The 26,056-nt window shown below is 40.8% G+C and overlaps 1 protein-coding gene across 1 annotated transcript; it reads right to left on the reverse strand.

Annotated features, from left to right (window-relative positions):
* Window positions 1–9,752: 9,752 nt before the first annotated feature.
* LOC147314907 (uncharacterized) lies at window positions 9,753–22,127 on the reverse strand. Its single transcript, XM_086260427.1, has 4 exons — window positions 18,587–22,127; window positions 18,131–18,202; window positions 12,566–14,205; window positions 9,753–12,475 (listed from the first exon to the last, which is right to left on the reverse strand). The coding sequence occupies exons 1-4, from the start codon at window positions 22,125–22,127 to the stop codon at window positions 10,214–10,216; spliced, it is 7,515 nt and encodes a 2,504-aa protein (XP_086116553.1). The 3' UTR covers window positions 9,753–10,213.
* Window positions 22,128–26,056: the final 3,929 nt, after the last annotated feature.

The raw sequence follows: 26,056 nt of genomic DNA on the forward strand, positions 1-26,056 counted from the left end.
GTGCAATAGACCTCAATACTTGAAATGTGCAATTCACTTGTATTTTTATTTTTATTTTTATTTTTATTCCTATTTATTCTATTTATCCCCTTCGTATATTTTATTTATATTGTCTCTGTATTTATATATATATATATATATGTGTGTGTGTGTGTGTGTGTGTGTGTGTGTGTGTGTGTGTGTATTTTATATATATATATATATATATATATATATATATATATATATATATAATATTCTGTAACTCTGTAACTTCTGTCGGTGCTGTGCTTTTTTGGAAATCAAATTTCCCAGAGGAACCCACCCGAGGGATTAATAAAGTTCTATCTAATCTAATCTAATCTAATCTAATGACACGAAGTCAAAACATGTGTCTCCTATGTAGGAAAAAAATACCTTATTCGTTGAGGGTCCTCATCTCAGTTGCTTCGGCTTACCCAGATCATTTTGTCTTTCTTCTCTGGGTTTTAAAGAGCCTTCACTGAGATTCCCACCAAGGAATTTGTACCTGTGATCCCTATAATATCAAATAAAACCTTGACATAGTGTCTTTTTTTTGTCTGTTCTTATAAAAAATATTACCATCTAGCAGCAACAGTAATTATAGATCTTGTCAGTTGGTTATAACACAGTAAGTTGAAGTTTTTATAGAGCAAAAAAGTTCATTTACTTTTTTGTATGTCAGGTTATTTTTTGAGTCAAATTTTAACAATAAGGACTGTACAACTGACAAATTATATTGTGCTGTCAATATGGGGATTAAGATCAGAAAATTACATGTAAAAATTTCATTTGTCTTTGGTGACAAACCAGTGTCACTCCAGGCAGTTATTTCCTTAGACAAACTGTTTAAAGTGTTTTGTTTTTACCCAGCGAGTCAAAGTTTGTTATTTTAATTTTGCAATTATAGACAACTTTGTCATCTACATTACTCACTCGAGCAATAGAGGCAGAAATCTTTTGCAAAAGTTTTAGAGATTGATGAACTCACCATTGAAAGGGAGCATCATGTGTTAGAGGGCAGAGTAATGAAGAGACCAGCTTCGCTCACCTCATAATTTAGCTCTCCGTCTGTCCCCTGGAGCTTATTCTTAGGGCTCCATACTAGAGACAGACAGTGAAGCTCAGCCCTCTGCTCCTGCTGTTTTTTTTTTCTTTTTCTCTGAGGTTCTGGCTCAGTGCACGTTATTACTCTCCAGGGGAGGAGGTGTTCATCAGCCAGGGACTCCATCTTAGATTGTTGTCAGCTGTATGGAAGGATACGACCCATATCATTGTGCAGTGTGTTCCACTGTATCTCTGTCACTATCCGTCACTGATGGGAGAGCTGCTAAAATCAAGTGAAAGCTGCTGTATTGCAATGGCTGAATTAATCAAATACTGTTAAAAGAAAACTAAAGCATGTTAGATGGTTTTTATGGGCAATGATGATATTTTGGGAAAACTTCTTATTTGCCTTCTTGCGGTATGTAAGTAACAAAACAAAGGCTCACTTAAGCTAAGAATAAAAACTTCAAATTGGTGGGAACAGCTAGGTGGTTCTGTGTAAAAGTCAAAATCTTGTTACTTCTACAGTACAAAGCTAACTAACACTTTGTGTACTGTATGTAAAATGGATGTTGCTAGAGAGCTAGAGACAAAGACATAAACCACTGGAGGCTGACCTCCTGGAGGATCTGGGTGAATCTGTCTTACTAGCGTATCAATCACCACTTTACTTTAGCCCACGGTCACATAGACCTAGAGAGAAGTTGGCAACATCTGAAAACCACTGGTTCTTAGGGAAAAAAAAAAAAGAAATCTTCTCAAGAAGTTGGCAAATGGTTGCTGGACACTGATGTCAGTCACTGTGAAACTGATTGGTAATGTCCTGTTCACACAGGCCTAGAGACTGTTAAGTGACCCCACTGGCAAGCACAGGTCAAGAGGGTATCCCCTGCATTCCCTGACGAAGTTGTTTCTCTTCAAGAAGTAGCGAAACTGTGAAAAGTCAACATAATCAGGACATAAAACCTTTTTGCCTTCAAAGTAAACGTTGTACCTTTGAAACATGCTGAGTGAAACAGTGAAAAACACACCAGGTAAGTATAAACAGCGACTGTGATAAACACAAACGGACTTGGTGGCCTCACACTAATGCAGGCTAGAAGAAGATCTGGGGAAGACTCGTTGAGCTGGTCTCAAGTACTGGCAGTCCAAATTACCAACGGGTGCTGATCGTGGGTAGAATGAGGTAGCTCTGCCCAAAGGTGGAAACTCACCCGACCATGACAGGTTCTTTCTACTCACTTTCAGTTAGGAACTCCAGCAATCTGTTGCCAAAGAATCTACATTGTCCCTATCAACCAGTGGCTACTAACCAGTCTCTATGCTCTTAGTCCGAACTCGACAAAGGAAGTTGGTTATCTATTGGTGATATCTGTTAGAAAAAGCATCAGACTCTGCTATGAACAGTGTGAAGTGTAGCATTTACAGCAGTCTTTATATTGCACTTTACACTGTCCTTTAAAATAGCTTTGATCTGTCAAGTTCAACTCCTTTATTCATTGTGAAGTCAGACTGTTGATGGGTGACCTAGGTGACTTTTCCATAGGCTGTTATCAATCACCTTCATCTAAAGTGAATTAATTCCAGATTAGTGAGCGAGGGTGTAATTAGATTTCATGAGCAGCGAGTTAAGAGGCTAAGCAGAGCTTTGTGGAGCAGCACTGTGCTATGAAGGCATTGCGAATTAGAGAGTAGCTAAGCACGAGAGAGGCCTTCAGTTCTTAGCATGGTGAAGATGGGTGAAGGAGGTTGTTGGGTGAAATTTGTATTGATTCTTCAGTGAGGAGGAAGGGAGCCAGGTGATAAACTTGGCCTGCTTAAGTTGACAATCAATACAGATTTTAACCCTTCCTGAGGAAATAAGCATTAATTACCTGTAACGCAGCAGAAGAACTGCAGCGGATAATTACATCTCACACAACAGGTCAGCGGGTGGACTGACTGTGTCTTCTACCTGACAAGGTGGTTAATACAATTCAGCATGCTCAGAAGGCAGCCCTATGCTCTTGTTACTGCAGCTACGTACCGTTGAGTGAGGTCGTTTTCCCTTCAATCAACTTGACCTTTTCCTTTGTGACATTAAGTGGCTTTGCCAGTTCACGGCGTCACTCAGACATAAGCATGAGCACAGTTTGTGGGAATGTATACTGTGGGTTGATGAGAAAGTTTATGGTGTGTTGGCCTTGTTCAAGTAGCACTGTGGCACGATATTGTCCCCAGATGGTATTTCTGGAGAAATTAATGAGCTATCCATTGCTGTGATAAATATGATCCTTATCAGCAGGGCAGGAGTCAAAGTTGCTTAGACACTGTCTGATCCAGAAACTGCTTTAGCTGAAGTATGGGGAAAAAAGTGTAAACACTGTTAGAGTACAGCAGACTGTGAGGTACTTAGTAATTGAACTGTGCTTATGGTAATGCTCAGAATAAACATTGCAGATGGCCTTGATCATCTGTCTGTGATGTTACTAGAACATTTCTAATTAGTTCATCAGAAATCAAACAAAGGCAACCTAGGATTAACATGTTTCTCCTTGTTAGCAAGCAGACATAATCTTTTGCTCAGCAGCTTCCACTGCTAATCCAGTGCTTTTTTTCTTTTTTGCATGAGTAACAACTGTAAAGAATGATTACTTTTTAAATTTAGTTTTCCCTTTAAATAGTGGAAAAAAGACAAAACTCCTGATAAGCCTTCTCTGACCTTGAATCTGTTTAGAAGACATAATATTGAGATTTAGTGCTGTAGAATTCTTATGGGCAACCTTTTAAAAATGATACAACCTCTATCTCACTCAAAGAATTTAAAGGAACACTCAAGCAATTTTAACTTAGATTTTTACTTTAATTTTAATTCGAGCCCTCAGATTGTTGGTTTCCACTGACTGTTGAGTATATCAGTATATCAACATTTTCAGCTTGAATATTTCATTGGTGAAGACGCGTAATTTAAGTATCAGCTTAACATTTCTCAGCAGTGTGGTCATGGGTGCTCATATTAAACATGGTCAAAGCTTCAAATAATGAGATCAGCATAATATGCAGTACGAGTAATCTCCATGACCCAAAGCTCAGACTTTATACTGCTGCTACAAATGCAATGGTACTTTTCCCCTCTTAGTTTAGCCTTTTACTTTTGATAAATGGAAATGGACTGGCTCTCTATATGGTGCTTTTCTACTCTGTGCACTTAAAGTACTTTGTACTGCAAACCATATTCACACACACATTCAGAGCTTTGGTCTAAATGTTCCAACTCTTCCTACCTGGTTTAGCTCAGTGCTTTGAGCAGGTGACCACGTGCCATATGGCTGAGAGCAGTCGGCCGGGGTTTGAGTCTGACCTGTGGCCCTTTGCCGCATGTCCTCCCCTGTCTTTCTCTCTCTCTCTCCTTTCCTGTCATTTCAAATTCAAATTCAAATTTTATTTGTCACGTACACAGTCATACACAGTACGATATGTAGTGAAATGCTTGGGAATGCTTGGGAATTTCTTCACTGAATCTGTCAATAAAGCTGAAAAAGGCCAAAAAACCCCAAAAGATTACAAAAACTCTTTCTACCTATAGTACACACTAGTGGTGCAACGGATCACGGTTGATCCGTAATCCGAACCGATCCCACTCCACGGTTCGGCACGCACGTGATCCGAAGATTCGAAAAAGAAGGAAAAAAAGTATGTGTATGGTGTGCGTGGTCAGTCTGTCAAGCGATAGTTATGGCCAGCGATAGTTATGGCCAGTGCTAGCGGTCCAAGTGGAGGAGCAGAGGAGTTTGCGGTATTTAAGTAGCCCTTTGATCCCCAATCCGACCAGGCTAAAGCTATTACAAAAACTACTGGGGTGTTTAGCTGCAGACCGGAGGCCGTATTCCCTTGTACAAAACAAAGGGTTTAACCACTTAACCACTTGGCTTTGCAATGTCTGATTGGTTGAAGTGACGTGAACGTGGCATCATTACTGTGATTCTATTGGCTAAAACAATTAAAGAGAGGTATCAATCATGCAAATAGACCAAAAGAAACCAAAGTTACAGCCTCTCGGAGTTTAAAGGGCCAGAGACCAATTAAACGCTCCATGCGCACGGCAGAAAAGGCCCACTGCCATGTAAATGTGTGGTTATTTCTTCAAAAATATATTTTTAAAAAAAGCATTTTAGGTCTGTTAATAAAATTTATTAATTTCTGCTCTTTAATACCTAAAAATTCAACTGGCATGGTGTCCAATTGTGTGCCAAAATTGGACATTTTTGTACAACATGCGGATATTCATGTATTGACAGGGCTGTAATTTTTTCACTGTTTCACTTTAGAAACATAAATCTTTGCATACATGATGTTTATATGTTGGTTACTGAATTTCTGGAATGAAATGTGAACTGAGGCATATTTTTAAAAGGGTTATATGCTAAAAAAAATAAATAAAATAAAATAAAATTCGGCGGGGATAAAATCGACCTACTTTTTCTGTGTTCCAGTCTCAGTAACTTTGACACGGTAATATCTGCTTCAATATTTACACCTCTGATGAAATCTCACAAGTGTTAGCTTTATTTTGATGCCAAGATTGTAAGGACAGAGTTTGTAATTGCAGAGAAATAATCAATTAAATTTGGGCATTACATTTTTGAGCAGGAAGCTCAGAAACCCCTTGGGGCAGATCTAGGTGTAGCAGGAAAGACTAAACCAAGGTCCACAATAAACAATATTTTGAATCATGAATAATGCACAACTACTCTAGCCCAAGAATAAAACAATGCAGCTGGAAATAAGCATAATAAGTCCCCAGTGTGATTTGCATTATTATAGACACATTACACCAAATTTCAGCCTTTAAAACTTCCACTGAAGGTTTTAAAAGTTAGGTGTGTCTAAACTTTTCTTTTGTATGTTTTTCAGAAACTGACCAACAAATTGGTGGTTTTTATGCAGCTAAAGCTATAATTTTCATCAAAATACCCAATTTACCTCATCACTGTGTGAAAATGTTTACCCCTCACTCTGTATTCGCTGCTTAGCTTTTCTAACTACAAGGTGTTGCATCCATTTGTGAAAACATCGGTGAAAAGTTTACCCAGCGGGGTCCAAGTGTACTTTTAGGTATTTCTATTTTCTCTATCAAAGCTAAACTTGACCTGGACATTACAGCATCTGATTGAGAATGTGTAAACACAGTTTGAGTGGACTCTTCAGAACCATTAGCTAAGGTTACATGGTAATTGCAGGCTGATTGCTGGCCTTTAATGCAGATGCCTCAAGCCTCAGCGGGATAAACATGGCCCTTACAGGTTTCATCTAATTCTTTCCAAAAGCACCTGCCTGAGGTCTGTAAAACATTTTCAAGAGAGCTAATAAGCCTCTCTGACAACAGCATAATAGGGAAATAGACAATAGGAATTCTTTTTCCAATACATGCCCAGTTCGAAAGCAAATTAAAGTGAGAGAGCACCACTTAGACACCGCTGTTCACACTAAAATAGCTCTATTGAAGCCATCTGGCCAGTAACAGCTGCCCTCTTGTTGCCACAGAAACCGGCGCCAGCCACTAACTTCATATCTGAACACTTCCCAGAAAGAATACAGTCAGTACCTTCAAGCATTATTGCCAAAAACAGTCTATCTGTTCTGCTCTAAGTGTAAGATATTATTAGTTTACTTAATAAAAAAAAAAACAACACACACTGAAAAAAACCCCACAGAGGAGGAGGAGGAATCGAGCAGAGGAGAATGAGTAAGAGAGAGTGATAGAGACAGGGAGACGGAGAGACAGCAGGACATGAAAGAGGAGTTTGTAGCACTGTGCAGCTTTCCCCTTCAGCCCCAGCTGCTTTATACACTGAGTCTTTTTATGTACAAGTGCCCGAGTCCTCCACTGAGAGCCGGACCCACAAAGAGCCCTCACAGCCTCAGGCTCATGGAAAGGTGACACAATCAATAGCCTCTCCCCTCCCAGCTTCTTCTTCATGCTGGTATTGTCAATGCGGATGGCTGTATATTCCCCTTCACAACTCAATACAACTTTGAACTTATTGAAGCAAAGTACAACTAAAAATAATGGTGAAAAGGGCAGTAATCATACTGGATTGAAGCAGATTGTTTTGTTTGTGTCTCCAAAAATCCATCCCTGAGAGTTCCCACTTCACAGGGTCCCTGAAATTAGAAAATATTCCAATAAACCAGAGGGGGCACACATTTCTGGTTATCTTTGTATGGGGGTACTGAAATCTATTTGTGGTACAGTTATTCCACAGTTTATTTGTGGATGTTGTATTCTCATTGATGTGTGCTGGAAGAAGCCTGGAAATGAACTTGTCCGCCTTTCCAGAACAAATGTTGCGCACGCTCTATACGTGCGAATGCAGTGCTGCGGCTGATTGACATTTCTGAAGTGTTTAGAGATTGAAATCAAAGAGTCCTGTCCTTGAAAAAGTTTTATAACCTTACCACTCTTCTTCAAAATTACGATTTTCAGTAACTTTGCTGTAATCCTGTGGTGTAGTCTTTGCTGTTATTACTGCTCCTTTTTTGCTGCAGCCCTAGTGAGGATTTCAATGCACTACACAAGACTTAAGTGAAACAAAACTATGTCCTGAAAACTGTGAAAAACATATTCGATACTTTAGCACAGAACATATAGTTTTGTGGTTAGAAAATATTACCTAACACGTTATTAACGTGCATGGGCGGGTCCCAATAGGCTTTAAATGGACTTTCTATAAAGCACATGATATCCTCACACTGTGAACAAGTTTGCCCTCAGTGCTTTTTTTTTTTTAAGTTTGTGTATTGAATTAAATAGTGCAACATCTATCCTCTTATGTTCTTAGCCTCAAAATTATTCCACTATGTGAATGATGAGCTGAACAAAATGCAAATACATTATTTATGCAGCGCTCAAAAAAGTCCAGATTAGGTTTGAATCTTTGTAGAAAGAGAATGTGAAAGTGTCAGAGTTGCATGATAAAAACAGAATCAAGTATCACACAACAATACCTCGATGTTGATAGCGTTGTGCTATTCTGGGGTGTGATTATTGATGTTTTCCCTCAGTATCAGGATGACTGCGTTGGTGTCTCAGAGACAAAAAAATAGTAACAACGATAAAAGAGAACCATGTGCACACTTTAAGTTCACAAAATCACATACTATATCTGTACTCTAATTCATTGCTTAAAATGTGTCTAAAAAGTGGGATAAGTACAGAGGTCCTTTATTGCAATCAGGTTTTTATATTAGCGTTTAATATACTACAGTATAAAACTATGTTTCTGACCAGGAGTTTTGTTTTTGGTTGTGAATTAAATCTCAGTTTTCAGTTTTATGATACCATTATACCATAGTATGTTTCCCTCCAACTCCTTCATTTACATTATAAATTTGTTCATAATAAGACCTGAGTGTATCAGTAGCATCTACATCCACATTCACTCAGTGTTGAGCTAAAGGAAAATGCCAGCCAATGAAAACATCAGATCTATGTGGAGCAGTTAATAATTAATTTGAGCAAAAAACAAAAAAAACAAAAGCATAAATGTCATATTTCCATTTTTTGCAGCAGTTTATTGGCTCCAAAATGGATAATTAGCACCACCAGCTGTTAAGCTTTTTTTTTCTTTTCATTTTTTTAACAGATGCTTTCAAAGGTTGGTTGAGAATACTATCAAAAATGTCTGTCTCATACTGAAGGATTTATGTATTCAAATGTATTTATGTTGTGAAAATACAGACTCTGAATTTCAGCTCCTTGTAGTTAATTTAATAGACAAGACGACTCGAGGGGACAGTGAATGTCTCCCAGCGTGACTTACTAATATGCACCCCTCAATAAAATTACTATATTGGTCTTACTGGATTAATAAACTATCTTACTATACACTGACACCAGTCACTTAATTGAGTGGACATCAGCACTAAGTACAGCTATAACTGAGCTGTCTGACACTGAGGATCTGAGCCACTCTGGTTCTGCCAGGCAGAATACATTAGTCCTGTCCAGCACAGCCCGAGGTAATATTAAAAAACAGATTCCCTAAGGGCAAAATTCCTCCTTAACTCCTGGCTGCTCTTTGCACATTTCTTAACCACAGGCAATTTATTTTTGCATTGTTCTGTTTTGAGTAGAAAAACATTTCTGAAGTATATTTCAAAGCCTTTGCTCCTAAATTCACTATTAACAGATATCTGAGGGGTTTTGTATGTTTTTTGTTTGTTTTTTGGATCACGTCAGGATTCATAGTAGGTAGCCACAAGTTATGATGGATTTGTGGTGGAGGAAAGCCAAGGGATAGCATGAACAGTATGAATAATTTTATATAGCTGGACTGTGTAACAAAGATACTGTTTCTGTAGCACTGATTGTTTTTATTTAGTATGCACACATAGCAAATGCAAATTTACCTGCCAGGCCTTGTAAATTGCATTTTATTGTTTAGAGCCTTGCAGATGTGGACATAAATGATGTGTGTTTGCTTGCACATAATACCGCCTCTAACTTACAGCAGTAAATGTATAGTATATTCTTACATTATGTTTAATTTTCCTTAGGAAAGCCATAATAGGTGGATAATGGATTTTGTTCAAAGTTTTAGCTTTTAGCACCAATGCACTAGTTTCTGTTTTAAAACTTAGAGTATTGTCGCATCTTCAAAAAATAAAAATACAATAACTGAGCCTTATCGTTGCACTGGTTTACTGAACCTTTCTTTCAGGGCATGTACAGAACATGAGCATCCATTTTCTACTGCCTCCTACAGGACACACTCTTCTTCCACTTCCTTACACATTAATGTAACACAGAACTAATACTGCCTCTCCTGGCATTACCATTGTAACAACACATTCATTCTGTTTCTTTCAGAAGAATAACAGGAACTTAGGATGTAGGTATCTATGAATAATAACTATTATGTATACTCATATATTTATATAACCACTTATTTCTTGCGATACCACATCTCCTCCCCCCTTAAGTCAACAACTCCCTTGACTTACAAAATAACTGTTTATCTAAAGAATGCTTAACAAACAATCAACATGTAATTAAGGTAACCATACAACCATACAACTGTACATAGGTTTCCATGTTTCTCTTTTTTTTTTTTTCTAACTAGGAAGGTACGTCCTTCCTGTGAGATCAGAGCGCATTGTTGCTCTATTTCTGGAAGATCTCACACTACCTAACAAAGTCCTTTAAAGTCTCTGGTGGACGTCTCTCTCTCTGGGAACGTCGCAACACGGGTGTCCCTGAGGAGTCTCCGGGAGCTGGAGTCTCCGGAGCATAAGGCAACTCCATTGCCGGAGGTTGTGGCGATGTGTCCAACTCTGATGGCAAGCAGCACTCAGGCACTGATTCTTTGTCAAGCAATGGCTCCACCTCCCTGTCTGGTGTACTGGGAACAGTGTCAGCCACTCTTGCTCTCACCTGATCCACATGCCGCTTCACAGTTTGACCTGATCCAATGGTAACAATGTAAGACACTGGACCCGATGCTCTCACAATGACTGCGGGAATCCACTTCGGGCCATAGGAGTAGTTTCTGATGAAGACCTTGTCTCCTGGTGTGAAACTTCTCAGTCTTTTCTTGGTGTCATGATTTTCTTTCTGTTTCAATTGTTTGTGCTGCACTTTTGTTTTCACATCAGGCATGAGCAAGTCCAAAACTGATCTGAGTCTCCGTGACATCATCAACTCTGCAGGTGATAAACCAGTAGTGGCATGCGGCGTGATGCGATAACTGAACAGAAATCGGGACAGTCTGGTTTGCAAGGTATCACCCTTGGCTTTCTTCATCCCCTCCTTAAAGGTCTGGACCGCCCTCTCAGCCAGCCCATTTGAAGAAGGGTGGAAAGGTGCTGATCTTACATGGTCAATTCCATTCTGCTTCATGAATGACTCAAATTCAGCACTTGTGAAACATGTTCCGTTGTCTGAAACTAACATTTTAGGTAGTCCAAACACACTGAAACTCTGGCGCAGTTTCTCTATAGTTACCTGTGATGTAGAGGATTTCACAGGGTAAATGTCCATCCACTTGGAATGAGCATCCACAATGATTAGAAACATCTCCCCGAGGAAAGGCCCTGCATAGTCCACATGGATTCTGGACCATGGTGACTCCGGCCACTCCCAAGGGTGTAATGGTGCAGTAGGTGGTGACTTGGAGTGTTTCTGACACTCCTCACATGCCTGCACTTCTCTTTCAATGTTCTCATCCATCCCTGGCCACCATACATACGACCTTGCCAAGCCTTTCATCTTCGACATGCCTGTATGAGTCTGGTGCAGGAGTTTCAATATTTTGTCTCGGCCTTTGGTGGGAATAATTACTCGGGCTCCCCAGAGCACGCAACCATCCCTCACACTCAGTTCCAGCTTTCTCTGTCGATACGGCTTTAAACAGGTGTCGGTCTCAGTTGGCCAGGCTTTTAAGGTGTACTCGTGGACTTGCGACAACAAGACATCCTTAGCTGTCCATCGTTTGATCTGTGCAGTGTCCACTAATGTGTCATCCAGTACATCCATCATCAAAACCTGCTCAGCCATCTCTTGCTCAGGTGCTGAGTCTGGTACCGGCAACCGGCTGAGCGCATCCGCGTTTTCATGATGTTTTCCTGGCTTGTACCTGATGTTGTACTCGTAAGCACTCAATGTCACGGCCCATCTTTGTACTCTTGGTGAGCCCATCTGAGGTATAGGCTTCTTTTCATTGAACAGTGAGATTAGGGGTTTATGATCTGTGTAAATCGTGAAAACTCGGCCATACAAGTACTTGTGAAATTTCTTGATGCCAAATATCACAGCTAGACCTTCTTTGTCAAGCTGAGAATACTTTTTCTCAGCAGGAGAGAGTGTGCGTGACATGAACCCCAAAGGTCTCTCGCTTCCATCCTCCATCTTATGTGACAATACGGCGCCTATGCCATATGGGGATGCATCACATGAGAGAACCAACTCACGGTCAGCAGAATAATGAACTAACACCTCTGCTGAGTTCAACAGGATCTTAGATTTCTGGAATGCTTCCTCTTGTCTCTTTTGCCATGTCCACCGTACCTCGTGTCTCAAAAGTTCATGTAAGGGTGCCAACAGGGTTGCCAGGTTTGGAAGGAATTTGTTGTAGTAATTTAGCAAACCTAAGTATGCTTTCAGTTCAGTGACATTTGTGGGGGTAGGTGCGTCCATGATTGCTTTAACTTTCTTTTCCACTGGGTGGAGCCCCTGGGCGTCCACTATGTGCCCCAAGTACTCCACTTTCTCTTGCATGAAGGCACACTTGCACCTCTTTAACCTCAACCCAGCTTCCTCCAACCGGGTCAACACCTCATCCAGGTTCTGTAGATGGCTTACTTCATCCACTCCAGTCACTAAGATGTCATCTAAATACACTGCTACATGAGGTATCCCCTTCAAAAGACTTTGTAGACTAAGTAAATACTTCAGCCTACTCCTTTTCAAACAAATAATGGAATGATATTTTGTAATGATTGTGAAGGCACATGTTTGAAATGTTTGAAATAAATGAACTGAACTTTCCATGGTCCTCTGGAATATTGCTGGAGCAGAGGCCACTCCAAAAGGCAATCTGTTATACGTGAACAGCCCCCGAGATGTGTTTACTGTCACGTACTTTTTCGATTCATCATCCAAGAGGATTTGCTGGTAAGCGTGGCTCATGTCTAATTTTGAGAACTGCTTACCCCCGGACAGTGTGGCAAACAAGTCCTCCATTCTGGGTATGGGGTACTGCTCCAGTGAAGCCACGGTATTTACAGTAAGCTTGTAATCCCCACACAGTCTTATTGTCCCTGTGGGCTTCAGGAGTGGCACTACTGGTGCCGCCCATTCAGCATATTTCACTGGCGAGATGATGCCTTCTTTCAACAGTCGATCTATTTCCTCGTCGACTTTTGCTCGCATAGCAAAGGGGACAGAACGCGGACGGAAGAAGCGTGGGGTGGCATCACTTTTCACATGAATAGCAGCTTTCATTCCTTTCAGGGTGCCCAACTCCTCTTTGAACACATTTTCATGTTTACTTAACACTTGCTGAAGTGTTTTCTCTGTTGTTTTGACTTGGTGCAGCTTTCTGTTGTTAGGACTGTTTTTCACTTCACCCCAGTCCAATTTAATTTCCTCGAGCCAAGCTCGACCTAGCAAGCTGGGGCCGTCGCCTTCGACCACCACCAGGGGCAGATGTTTTTTCTGCTGCTTGTATTTGACGCTGACTCGTGTTGCACCAATCACCTTAACAGGATCCCCTGTATAAGTTTCAAGCTTGATTTTGATGGGCTGCAGGCTGGGGGGCTTACTGTCTTTCCCTGTTTCTCTGAATGTTGCTTCGTTCATGACTGTTAGGCAACATCCAGTGTCTATTTCAAAGTTCACCTTTTTCCCATCAATTTGCATATCCACAGTGTAGGGGTCTACTCTTCTTAAGTGTACCGCACTGCCACGCCCTAACTTGAACAGTTTTCTGTTGTGCCCTTGACTGCACTTGACACAGTTCAACATAAAAGAGTCATCTTCAGAGCTATCAGTTTTGTTGTTATCTGCTTTCTCGCCCACATTGTGAGTACTGTAGTGTGAACTCTGCTTTTTTTCTTTCTTTACATATGTCGATCCATACTTTTTCTGGTTCAGTTTAGTCTTGCTTTTACAAGCTCTAGCTATGTGTCCCATTTTACCACAAGCATGACATTTTTCTTGTTTGTACTTACAGTCTGCTGCTGTGTGCTTGGTTCCTTTGCAACGATAACACTCTTTATTTTCTGCTTTAAAGGTACGACTCTCCTGTTGTCCTCTAGCGAGACTGAAACATTTTGCTGATGCCCCTGAGGTCTGCAGATCCTGTGCATTTTTATTTGCAGTCTCCATTGCTACTGCAATTGACAGAGCTTTGTCAAAAGTGAGATCTATTTCTGGCAAGAGACGTCTCTGAATTCGGTCATCCTTAATTCCGCAGACGATCCTATCTCTCAACATCTGTTGTAACGTGTTGCCATAGTTACAATCCTGTGCCAGGCGACGCAGCTCCGCTACATATTCCATGACGGTTTCATTCGGCTTGCGGGAGCGAGAGTCGAACTTATACCTTTGCACAATTTCACTGGGCTTCGGATCGAAGTGATTTTTCATCAGAAGCACCAGCTCTTGGAAGGTTTTGTCTAGAGATGGCACAATACCACTTTTTTATGTCCGATACCGATACCGATATCATAAATTTGGATATCTGCCGATACCGATATGAATCCGATATAGTGTTTTTTAATCAACAAAACTGTTTTTTAAATATCTTGCTGCATTTTGTATAAGTTCATACTCAAGTTTAAAACAACAACTACACTAAAGCTATTCTGTTATACCTGTATGCAAAAAAAAATATTTCATAGTTCAGCAATACTGATCAATCTAATAAACTTAAACCTACACCATCCTCCCTATTCTGGTATTTTAAAGAGTACTTAGCATAAATATTAAGCAACCTAACTAACAGGGTTCCAACTCCCAGCAACAACAAAAATAAATAAATAAAAAATAGGGAACCACCCCTCACGCTCCACCTCATGATGCTTAATCGACGTAATCAACCTTAATTTGATGCAGTGTGAAAAAAAATGCACGGAAATCAATTCTTTTTCAAGAAATATTAAATAGATTCAACATCTTTCTTCAACAAAATTGCAGACTGCACAGATGGTACCTTCCCAAAGGAAAAAGTACTATAGCTTACTAGGGTATATATATTAGACTTAATAGTCACTATATACAGTAATGGACTTCTATACATTTTACATCAGATTAAAACTTTGGGTGTAAGATTCAGATAAATATTAAATAATTAAAAGCGAGACATCTTAAATGAGAATAAGAAAGAAAAGTATGTCTTTGTGCCCCCTTTTCCCTGTTCATGCCCTATCGGCCCCCCTGGCTAAACTTTGCTAGATGTGCCCCTGCACAGTTACAGCCGTCAGCTACGTAGAAAAAGATCCTCGAGTAGAAAGTAATATTAAATACATTCTAACAACAGCTGATCAAGCTTAAACGTGCTGCTGTTGTTCAGCCGCTGGTTTCCTCTTTCTGGTGCAAAGTGGGCCAAAAACAAACAAGAGACATGGACTCGCGACAGAAAAGCCGATCAGCTGATCATTAAGCAGTTTCATGATTGAAGTAGCAGCCGGAGAGCGAGAGGCAGTCGCTCGTTAAGCTTAACGCAGGAATGCTTTACAAACATTCAGAGATGGACTTACACACTTGCTTTACTTCTCTCGGGGATAACTTTGTCGGAGATGAAATGCCGGGTTGCTAGCGAAGCTCCAAATGCTATCCAGACCACCGACAGGTCCCGCATGCCACAGCCGCTCTATCACGTGATGCATACTGCTCCAACGTGCTAACGTTCTGAGGTGAGTTACGGCGTGTTGCAAGTTTTGTGAGGTGCTTTCGTGATATTTAATGGATCGGATTACATTTTTTATTTTTCTCCGATATCCGATCCAGTAATTTAGGTCAGTATCGGACCGATACCGATACGTAATATCGGATCGGTCCATCTCTAGTTTTGTCTTTGGGCTTGGCCGGGCTGAGAAGGTTTCGCATCAAGCTGTACATCGCTGCTCCGACGACACTTATTAATATCGCTCTTTGTTTCTCTGCATCGTCGATCCCGTTAGCTGTGAAAAACTGCTCGAGTATTTCCGTGTACTCACCCCAAGTCTGATTCTTTGGATCGAACGCTACTAGCGTACCAATTGTAGCCATTTCCGCTTCGAGGTCACTGCCTTCTATTTCCAGCCGAAAACTTTTGCATTCTTTGAAAAGCTAGCCAAACCTGTAGCCGACTCCATCACTTTATTTTCTTCTCTTTTCTTTCAGTCCGATCGCCCAAACTCCTTCCCCCTAAACGTCCTCGTCGCCAAAAAGATGTCGCATCTTCAAAAAATAAAAATACAATAACTGAGCCTTACACCGGAGTATCGTTGCACTGGTTTACTGAACCTTTCTTTCAGGGCATGTACAGAACATGAGCATCCATTTTCTACTGCCTCCTACAGGACACACTCTTCTTCCACTTCCTTACACATTAATGTAACACAGAACTAATACTGCCTCTCCTGGCATTACCATTGTAACAACACATTCATTCTGTTTCTTTCAGAAGAATAACAGGAACTTAGGATGTAGGTATCTATGAATAATAACTATTATGTATACTCATATATTTATATAACCACTTATTTCTTGCGATACCACAAGTATCAAAACAATTCAGTGCACGAACATGACTGGAAAATCACCCTTAATTATTTTTTAGCCGAGAGTTTTTGTCATTAAAGTATTTGATAATGTTTTTATCTTTACCTGCGTCTTCTGACACCTATTTGGATGAAACCTGATTTTTCTTTCATACTTATCATATCTACTATGATTGAAGTTGATTAAATACCCAAAACAACATGCATTTATGCTATAGTCACAGAGTCAACAGTGTTTGGAGATGACAGCATGACCAAAATTATTGCTTCTGTGTGTAATAAGCTTGTGATCTCATTACTTTGAAGAAAAGGATCATGTCTGCAACTACTTACAGTCATCTCCAAAGCAATTTTGGAGTGTCATGAAGAAGAAAAAAAAATCAGTCTGCTATCAGTTTGCAGTTGACTGGTGTCAAGCAGGCAATTGCATTCAGTCTATGATAATAGGACTGTGCTAAATCAGGAAAAATTGCAATTTGTTGCAATATACTTGCAGAAATTTACATTAAACAGAAACCGACATTAAGCGCTCACTTTCAGAGTCCAGCTAGAACCTCATAGATTTGAAACAAAAACAAATAGTGATTTAGTTACTGCAGAAGAGCAATTTAACTACAAAATAACATATTTACTTTGCAGCCTTGCTTTTACATAGGAATATAACCTATTACAAAGATACATGATGCAAAGAAGTTGCTTCCATTGACTGACTCAGTTTAATGGCAGTGTGTTCATCTTTCTATATGTATGAATTAGATGGCAACGACTTGCAAACTTTCATCAATCTGTTTGCCAGTGATTGCTGTCAGTTTCAAGAGGAGCTGCATTCCACCAGGAAAGACAGTGGTGAAAGCAACCACTGCACATTAGTCTTTGACTACCCAAATATTTAGCATGTTACCACTAGCCAGTCATTCTGTTTTTACTCTTGTGAAACTGAGTCATTATATGCAATTGACAGCTATGGTCCTTAGTAATTGTTTTTATTAGGATAGATGACTTTAAACACTGAAATCTCCTGTTAGTCATTAGTTTTAGCTAACAGTAAAAATTGGATAAATGATGATTGCTAACCATTAAGACCAACACAGCAATAAACACAACCTTTTGGTATAACTGTCACCATTAAAGAGGGTTCTCTAAAGCCCCTTTGTGACCACTGGTCACTAAGGAAAAATATGTATTCCCCTGCTGGTTGGCAAATGGTTCCTGCTGGCTATCAAAAAGTGGAACTGGTCCCAGACAGAGTACTGCTCCAAAAATCACCACGTGATTATTAACATTTCACAGTTTTACTACTGCTCAATGAAAAATAAGTGTTTTCAGTCAAGTCAACATCTGCCATGCAAACTATGGATGACATAGTCTGTTAGCAATGTCACAACCCAGCTCATAGGAAGTGACAAACAAATGGGAGACCACACAGGCTTTTAAAGACTGTAAGACACATTTAATGAAAATAAGGTAAAGCAACTTAAACACAAGTTAAAGGACATAACAGCCATAACTGAAACTTCCAAATAAACATAACACGTGCCAGAGGGAGCCAAAAGCCAGCCACCCTGGTTCAGTCAAGGTGTCTTTATATACACTGGGACTGGCCTCTCAGGTGTGCTGCATCAATAATTGGGTCAGCTCCACCTACCTGCAAGAAACAGGAAAAGGAAAAAGAAAAACACAAGGCCAGCCCACTGGCCGTCACACTTCCCCCCAAAGAACAGGGTCTCACCCTGAATTGGCAAACACATTTACATTATGAATTTGCAGCTAGAAGAACTAACATATTTTAAATTCATAACATATACACACACACACACACACACACACACACACGCACCCTCACTTTCAACACCTTTTATATGCTCAAAAATCATCTTCAGCTCAACTCCAACCTCAGCAACCTTGGTACCTAGGAGCAATTTAAGAGGAAGGAAAACGATACTGGAGAGGACATACTTCAAGCATATGAGGAGTGAAGCTGCTGGTTACAAAGGGGCACGGGACAAAGCATCTGCCAAGACATTATCTTTGCCCTTAATGTGCTGGATATCCAAATTGTAAGGCTGCAGAAAGAGAGCCCACCGCATGAGCCTTTGATTTGGGTTCTGCAAGGTGTTCAAGAAAGTGAGAGGGTTATGGTCAGAAAATACCTCAATTGGCCGAGCAGAATCTAAATATACCCTAAAATGCTGCAAGGCCAAGACTAATGCCAAAGCTTCCTTCTCAATGACCGAATAATTCAGCTGATGGGAGTTGAACTTCTTGGAATAGAAACTAACTGGATGTTCAGTACCTTGCTTGTCAGCTTGGACTAGAACAGCACCTGCACCAATGTGGCTTGCGTCCACATACAGCTTGAAGGGCTGATCCAGACGAGGTACTAAGAGCACAGGTTCTGAGCACAGTAAAGCTTTTATGACCAACAAACAAGGGGAAGCCCAGCTTGATGACGACGGCACTGCAATGTTGTTGTCCAACATGTAATGAACTTCCTTATCAATTATTTTCCTCTTTTCCTCAGAGACCCTGTAGAACCTCTGCCGGATTGGTTTTGCATCACCCACATCAATATCATGCTCTATCAAAGTTGTTTTAGAAGGTGTGTCTCCAAACAAGGTTGGATACCTTGTAATTAATGCAGACAATTCTGCACATTTGTCAGCAGGCAAATGGCCCAATAGCACATCCAAGTTCTGAAGAGATTCTGAATTCTTCAGACGGCCAAGCAATAAGGGATCATCAGGTGCTGCCACATCCTCCCCCCCACAAACTGACTTCGCCACTGTACAAGCCGACAACCCTGGACTCGATGTAGAAGGAGAAACGAAAGAGCCCGACAGACTGACGGATAAGGGACGAACATGATAGGGTTTCAACAAATTAATATGGCAAAGTTGATTTCTTTTCCGGCGATCCGGGGTATCAATCAGATAATTCTGTTCAGACAGTTTTTGTACCACGGTGTAAGGCCCAGCAAACCGTGCCTGGAACGGTGACCCTGCAATCGGCAGTAAAGCCAAAACCTGGTCACCTGTACTAAACTGCTGCTCTTCAGAACGCCGGTCATAAAAATATTTCAACTTGACCTGAGCCTTTTCAAGGTTCTGTTTGGCCAACTGACCTGCCACATACAGTCTGTGCCGAAAACCATTAACATAATCTATCAAGTTCACCGGTGGTTCACCTGACAACCACTTATCGCACAGCACTGTCAATGGTCCCCGAACTTTGTGGCCAAAGACCAAGTCATTTGGGCTAAACCCAGTACTCTCCTGGCACACTTCACGCGCTGCCAACAGAAGCCACGGTAAACCTTCCTCCCAGTCACTCCTCATTTCGGTGCAATAGGCACGTAACAAGGACTTCAGTGTTTGGTGGAAGCGCTCTAAAGCACCTTGGCTCTGTGGATGATAAGGAGAGGCTTTATTATGCACAATATTCAACAGCTTAAGAACTTGTGCAAAAAGATGTGACAAAAAGTTTGATCCCTGGTCACTCTGAATAATCTTCGGTATGCCAAATACAGAAATAAACTGTGTCAAAGCCTTCACCACAGACTTAGCTGTGATGGTACGCAACGGATATGCAGCAGGATAACGCGTAACTTGGCACATTACAGTTAACAGATACTCCGAACCAGATTTTGATCGAGGAAGAGGGCCCACACAGTCAATGATCAAATGTTCAAATGGGTTACTCACAGCAGGGATGGGACAAAGTGGAACAGGTTTAATAGACTGATTTGGCTTACCTACAATTTGGCAAGTATGGCAGGTCTTAATGTAAGCTGAAACATCACGCTTAAGACGTGGCCAAAAGAAGTAGCGCAAGATGTAATTATAAGTCTTCGTCACACCCAAATGCCCAGATTTGTCATGAGAACACTTCAACACCTCGTCACGGTATTTAGTTGGAACCACAATCTGGACAACTGGACTCCCAACACAGTCCAACCCTTGCGGAATCCACCTACGGACTAGTACCTCCTTCTGCAGAAAATAACCAGAGGCTGCACTTCTAGCGTCATCACTAGGTTGCACTTTGTGAAACAGCTCAGTCAGTGAAGCATCAGCACGCTGTGCCTGAATTAACTCTTGCTGGGAAACTGACAAATGTTCAGGAACAATCAAATCTGGTTCAACCTGACACTCTTCTGCTTGAGTTACAGGCTCTGCATCCCTTTTAGCTGCAGCCCTCGTAACAGCACAAGCTGCAAAGTCAGAAAAACCCTGTTCACACTCATGGGACTCATTCAGAACTCTAGATTTAACAGGTAAAGAATTGTCAGCCCAGACTCGATTTCCAGCCAAATCATTCCCCAAAATCACATGTACGCCCTCAAGTGGCAAAGCAGGACGAACACCAAGGCAGATATCATCATCCACAAAACTGCATGACAGCCTGACTTTATGCAATGGGGCACAGATAGTGGTTAAACCCATGCCTTGAACAAGCACACACTCACCAGTATCAGTAACCTGTGAAAATGGCAACACGGAGACTAAGATAAAAGAATCCTTCGCGCCTGAGTCACGCAAAATCTTTACAGGAACTTTATGATCATCACCCGGGAGTGATACAAACCCATCTGACACAAAATCCTCAAACCCCGAATAGCTCTCCGAGTCAGACTTAGTCGAAACTGGCGTCTCCCGAGAGACTACTGAAATTTCCCGAGCAGGAATGGTAAGAGCCGCAGGCTTAACCTGTTTACCTGTACGTGCCAACTTGCTTTTCAACAAGGGACATTCTGCTTTCCAGTGTCCATCGCCATGGCAGTAGTTGCATGCTTGACCAAACTTACTGGGCTTCACACCACCAATGGCCTTCGCAGGGTCCGATGCCATAAACTTAGTTTGACAAAAAGCTCTAGCGGGAGCACCAACTGGAAAACAGTTTCTACCAACCTGCCCCTTATGTGCCAAGATATATTCATCTGCCAATTTAGCAGCGTCAGAAACGGTTGTCACTTCCCGTTCGGCAATGTAAGTGGCAACCACAGGAGGAACACACTCTTTAAACTGCTCCAATACCATCAACTCACATAAATCCTGGAAAGTTGTCACTCCCAGTGCCGAACACCATCTGTTGAAGTGTTTAGTTAAATCCCTCGCAAACTCTATATGCGACTGCTTATCAGACTTCCTCCATGATCTGAAACGTTGACGGTAAGCTTCTGGTACCAACTCATATGCCTTCAGAACTGCATCTTTAACAGTAGCAAAACTCTGACAATCAACTGCACTGAGTGCTGAATAAGCTTCCTGAGCCTTTCCAGTCAACACAGACTGTAACATAATCACACAGTCAGCTGCTGGCCATCCTCTCAAATCAGCAATGCGTTCAAAAAGGGAGAAAAAGGCATCTGGCTCTCTTTCATCAAATTTCGGCACCAAGCGCAAATTACGCACGACATCAAAAGTTTCAACTTCTTGTGGAGAAGACTCTTTAGCCTCAACACCACCTGATAACTTGCCCGCTTTGATTAGGTCTAACCGATACTGCTCTAACTCCAACTTTTCCTTTTCTAAAGAATACCTTACACGGTCTTTCTCCATTTGTAAGAGTAACAACTCCTTTTGCTGCTCAAAAGACAAAGCAACGGCAGTTGAGACCACAGACTGATCAACCTCAGCCACTAAGGTCTGCATTTTACGTGACAACACGCCTTTCTTTACTAATGCAGCCTTCAACACTCCTTTAATCTCATCTTTCAACCGTTTATCTCCAATGTCGACATCGTAATGTTCAGCAAGTTTCAGGAGTTGTTCTTTAGTACAACTATTCAAGAGTTCCTCCGATGGAGACTGAACAAAAGCATCAACAGTAGCCATAACAGCAAAGTATTGATTCTCGACATGCAATTTAAAACAGCACTTTCCCACTAACTGCCTAACCAAAATCTACTTAACTAAAGCCTAGTCTTCATGCAGTTACTTACGGTGGGTACTTATGCACTAAAAACCGCCAGGAAGAGAAAGGCAACTGCACAAACAGCGACCCCCTCAATCCTGGGGACGTGCTCCCGAGACAACTGCTCTAACCGTGTTCACCGCAACAGAAATTTCAATGAATGTTTCTCGAGGGAGAAACACTCCTTCAACCTAATAGGGAAAGCACTGATTTCAACTTTGCATATTCAATAATCAACACAGCTCATACGCTCCAAAGTTGACACAAGACAGCACATCAACACTAGCTCAAGTCTACAGTAAACAGTATTAACATGACTGCCTCCACTCAATCTGCCTAACCCAAATGGCCTCCCAAACACAATACACAGCAGACCCAAAATATCAAAGCACCACAAATAACCAAACTGATCAGCAATCAACTCACAATTGCCTACAAGGCAAGACCTAGCCAAGACAAGCAGCTGCAAACAGACCAGCTCTCAATCAAATGTTAGAAAGCTTACCAAACCAGGACGATCCCGGACGAGCCCCCATTTGTCACAACCCGGCTCATAGGAAGTGACAAACAAATGGGAGACCACACACAGGCTTTTAAAGACTGTAAGACACATTTAATGAAAATAAGGTAAAGCAACTTAAACACAAGTTAAAGGACATAACAGCCATAACTGAAACTTCCAAATAAACATAACACGTGCCAGAGGGAGCCAAAAGCCAGCCACCCTGGTTCAGTCAAGGTGTCTTTATATACACTGGGACTGGCCTCTCAGGTGTGCTGCATCAATAATTGGGTCAGCTCCACCTACCTGCAAGAAACAGGAAAAGGAAAAAGAAAAACACAAGGCCAGCCCACTGGCCGTCACAGCAAGCAAAGCAATGTCAAGAATAATTTTTGACTGGCAACCTATATTATTTGCAACTATTTGCAAATAGTTTAATTTGCCAACAACTGCCAGTAACCCACTGGGGAACACATGTTTTGTGGCAGTGCCGGGAGGTCACCAAATGATCTCTAGGTCTCACTGACTGGGATCTAACTTAAACGGAACCATCATTTTAACTTTATTCCTATACCATAACAAAACTTTAACCAAAATTTCAAGTGATAAAAATAAACAATTTAGCCACCAGTCATTAGTAATGCTTATGAGTGGCAAGGTTAACCAATGCTATCTAATCATCCATGGCAGAAGATGAAACACATTTTAATATATGTGTAGCTGTATCTGTAGCTGTTCTAGTTCAAATTCTAGTTGTTGAGTGCTATATTCACACTGTTGTTGACTTATTATCAATACTTAGTCTCACCACAACTGATGATTTTATTACTTTAGATAAAAGTGCATAATCAAAGTAGCTCCTTGGGCTCTAAACAAGCAACAAACAAAGCAAAACACCACCATGCCGTTTGTAGCAACTCACGGGCTTGGTTGAAGACAATGTGTGAAATTTATCCAAAGAGAGTCTCCATGGAAACCAGTGTTAAAATTCATAACTTATGAAACTGTTTTTGTCTTAAGCCTAATGACATACACAATTACAGGTGAGCCAAAATAGGTGGGTGTATCATTAACTATCTCTTAAGTGTCATTTCAACTAACTTAAGTCCCTGAATCCAACCTTTGAGCTCCGACTTGTGGTGTTGCCTTTTTTAAAAATAGATTTTTAAGCAAATATTATTACTAGTTGTATATAAAATGTACTAACAAACTGCTTAAGAAGCCTGTATTTGGGTAAATATAAAATTGTGATATTTTATGTATGTGCACCAACAGCTTCTGGATGCTATGGGTGCATCTTGCAAAACAAGCTAGCTGGTGTTAACAAATAATATGCATGACTGTTATCCATATGTGGTCACTTCAAGTTCAAAGAAAACCAATATGACAGAATTTAAAAAACGGTAAAAGAAATTCCACAAACTGGATATCACAGTGACTATGTCCATCTTCTGCGGCGTGCCCTTTGTTGAGCAGTAGTGGAAGCACTAATATGATTCACATTGTTTTATTCACATGGTCATGTGAAGTTTCATTTTTGCTACTTGAAATCACTGGAGTATTTGAATAATTAAGATTCCCTTCCTGTGTATCGCCTATTTTAAATTTTGCTTTGTTAGCTTGCTTTACAGAGTATTAGAAGAAATAAGTTAATTCCCATTCAGGTATATTAATTCTTAAATCAGAATTTAAAGCATGCATAAGATTCTGTTTTAGGTAGTAACACACTGATAGCAGCAGCTCTTTGTCTCTGGTGAGAACCAGAACAATCCGGCTAAGGACAGCTGTATCACCTCAGGTTTGAACTCCATGTTCGTCCGCCCAGTATGTAATGGGAAGAGTAACCCTATCATTCCCTTAACAACAATGCCCTTCCCCACAGCCAGAGACAACAGGTTTGAGTCCTCTCTCAAATGATAAAAAAAGAACAAGATGAGAGGAGATGAATGCCTTTAACAAATGTCAAGCCGGTGCAGCCAAACCAGCTTCTTTTCTCTCCCTTGGTAAGCTCATGATCCTCTGTCCAGAGGAGATATTGGAAAAATACAAATGCAAATCCTCTGCCTCCCAACAGTTCCACCTGGGAGAGTCTCTAGCTGTCAGTTAATGAATGGCAAAGAGAAACTAAGTGTGTGTGTTTGTGCATGTGCATGTGCCGGTGCATGTGTGCGTGTGTCAATAAGAGACAATGAGAAAAGAAGAGAAGAAACAACACAAAGAAACAAAGAATATGTAGGTGTGTGCATTGGCTTATAGTTTGTATGTGTGACCCATGAGTACGGGAGGTTTGATTGACCATAACCTTTGTGGTTTGTGTGTGTGTCTGTGTGTGTGCGTGTCCACTGCAAGAATTGAATACTATTTGAAATGGTCCACCTGGGACCCTGATCCCATCCGGCTCCCGTAAGCAGCTCAGGTGTTGTATGAATGTGATTTATTTCCAAACAGAGAGATCCAAATGGAGATGAGGCAGGGACCACTGCGGCTGTCTGGAGAGATGGAAAGAGCGAGAAAGCGAGGAGGAAAAGCAGAGTGAAAACACCATAAATGGGGAGGGAGGCTACTTTCTGTTTGCTTGAGTGAAAGGCAAAGTCATTGTGCTGCTTGACTGCAACTTCGCAGCATAAAATTATGTAGAACTATGACTATGAAATGAGATGGAGATTCTGGTTTTGTTGTCAGTAAGATATTCAGATAAATTACAGATTTTTTGGTGCATACTACTGGCTTCTTAACATTTTGGTTTGAGAAATTTGACACTCTAGTTTGTCGTATACTGTTTCATGAAGGTGGCTACATGGTGTAATTGCTAAAATATTTGCCTCAGACTCAAACGATCCCCAGTTAGAGATTAGGAGGATACACAAAACCAAGTTCAGGAAGTCACAAATTAGTGTACACCTAGCGTTGGTCCTGGATAAATGGGGGGAGGCTGGGAAAAGAGCACTGGAAAAGACATCTGGTGTAAAAATCTGCCCAGTCAAACATGTGGATCCATCAGCTGTGGCAAACCCTTGGGAAATAAGGGAGAAGACAAAGTTTTGTCTTCTTCCTCAATTTTATTTTGGAAAAGGATGCAGGAAAGTTATTCTTCATGTGTCTTCTATTTGGTAAGCATCATATGTGGTAACTTAGCTTACCAAATATGTGATGTTGCAAAATATATTTTAATGATATAATGTATATATTTATTATGAGTGTAGTTGCTAATTTCCAGTGGGAAATGTTAATAATTACGCTGACTACAAAATGTTCTCTGTGTATTGCCTGTATTTAATTATTTTCTTAAAAAACCCCAAAAAACCCCAATATCTCCTGGCATATAAATCATAGTTAGTTTTATTTCAA

This window comes from Aulonocara sp. 'chitande type north' Nkhata Bay, linkage group LG14, assembly GCF_057382095.1.
Source record: "Aulonocara sp. 'chitande type north' Nkhata Bay isolate Kocher_YH1m ecotype deep benthic linkage group LG14, A_spYH_male_GT1.1, whole genome shotgun sequence".
Classification (NCBI taxonomy): Eukaryota; Metazoa; Chordata; class Actinopteri; order Cichliformes; family Cichlidae; genus Aulonocara; species Aulonocara sp. 'chitande type north' Nkhata Bay.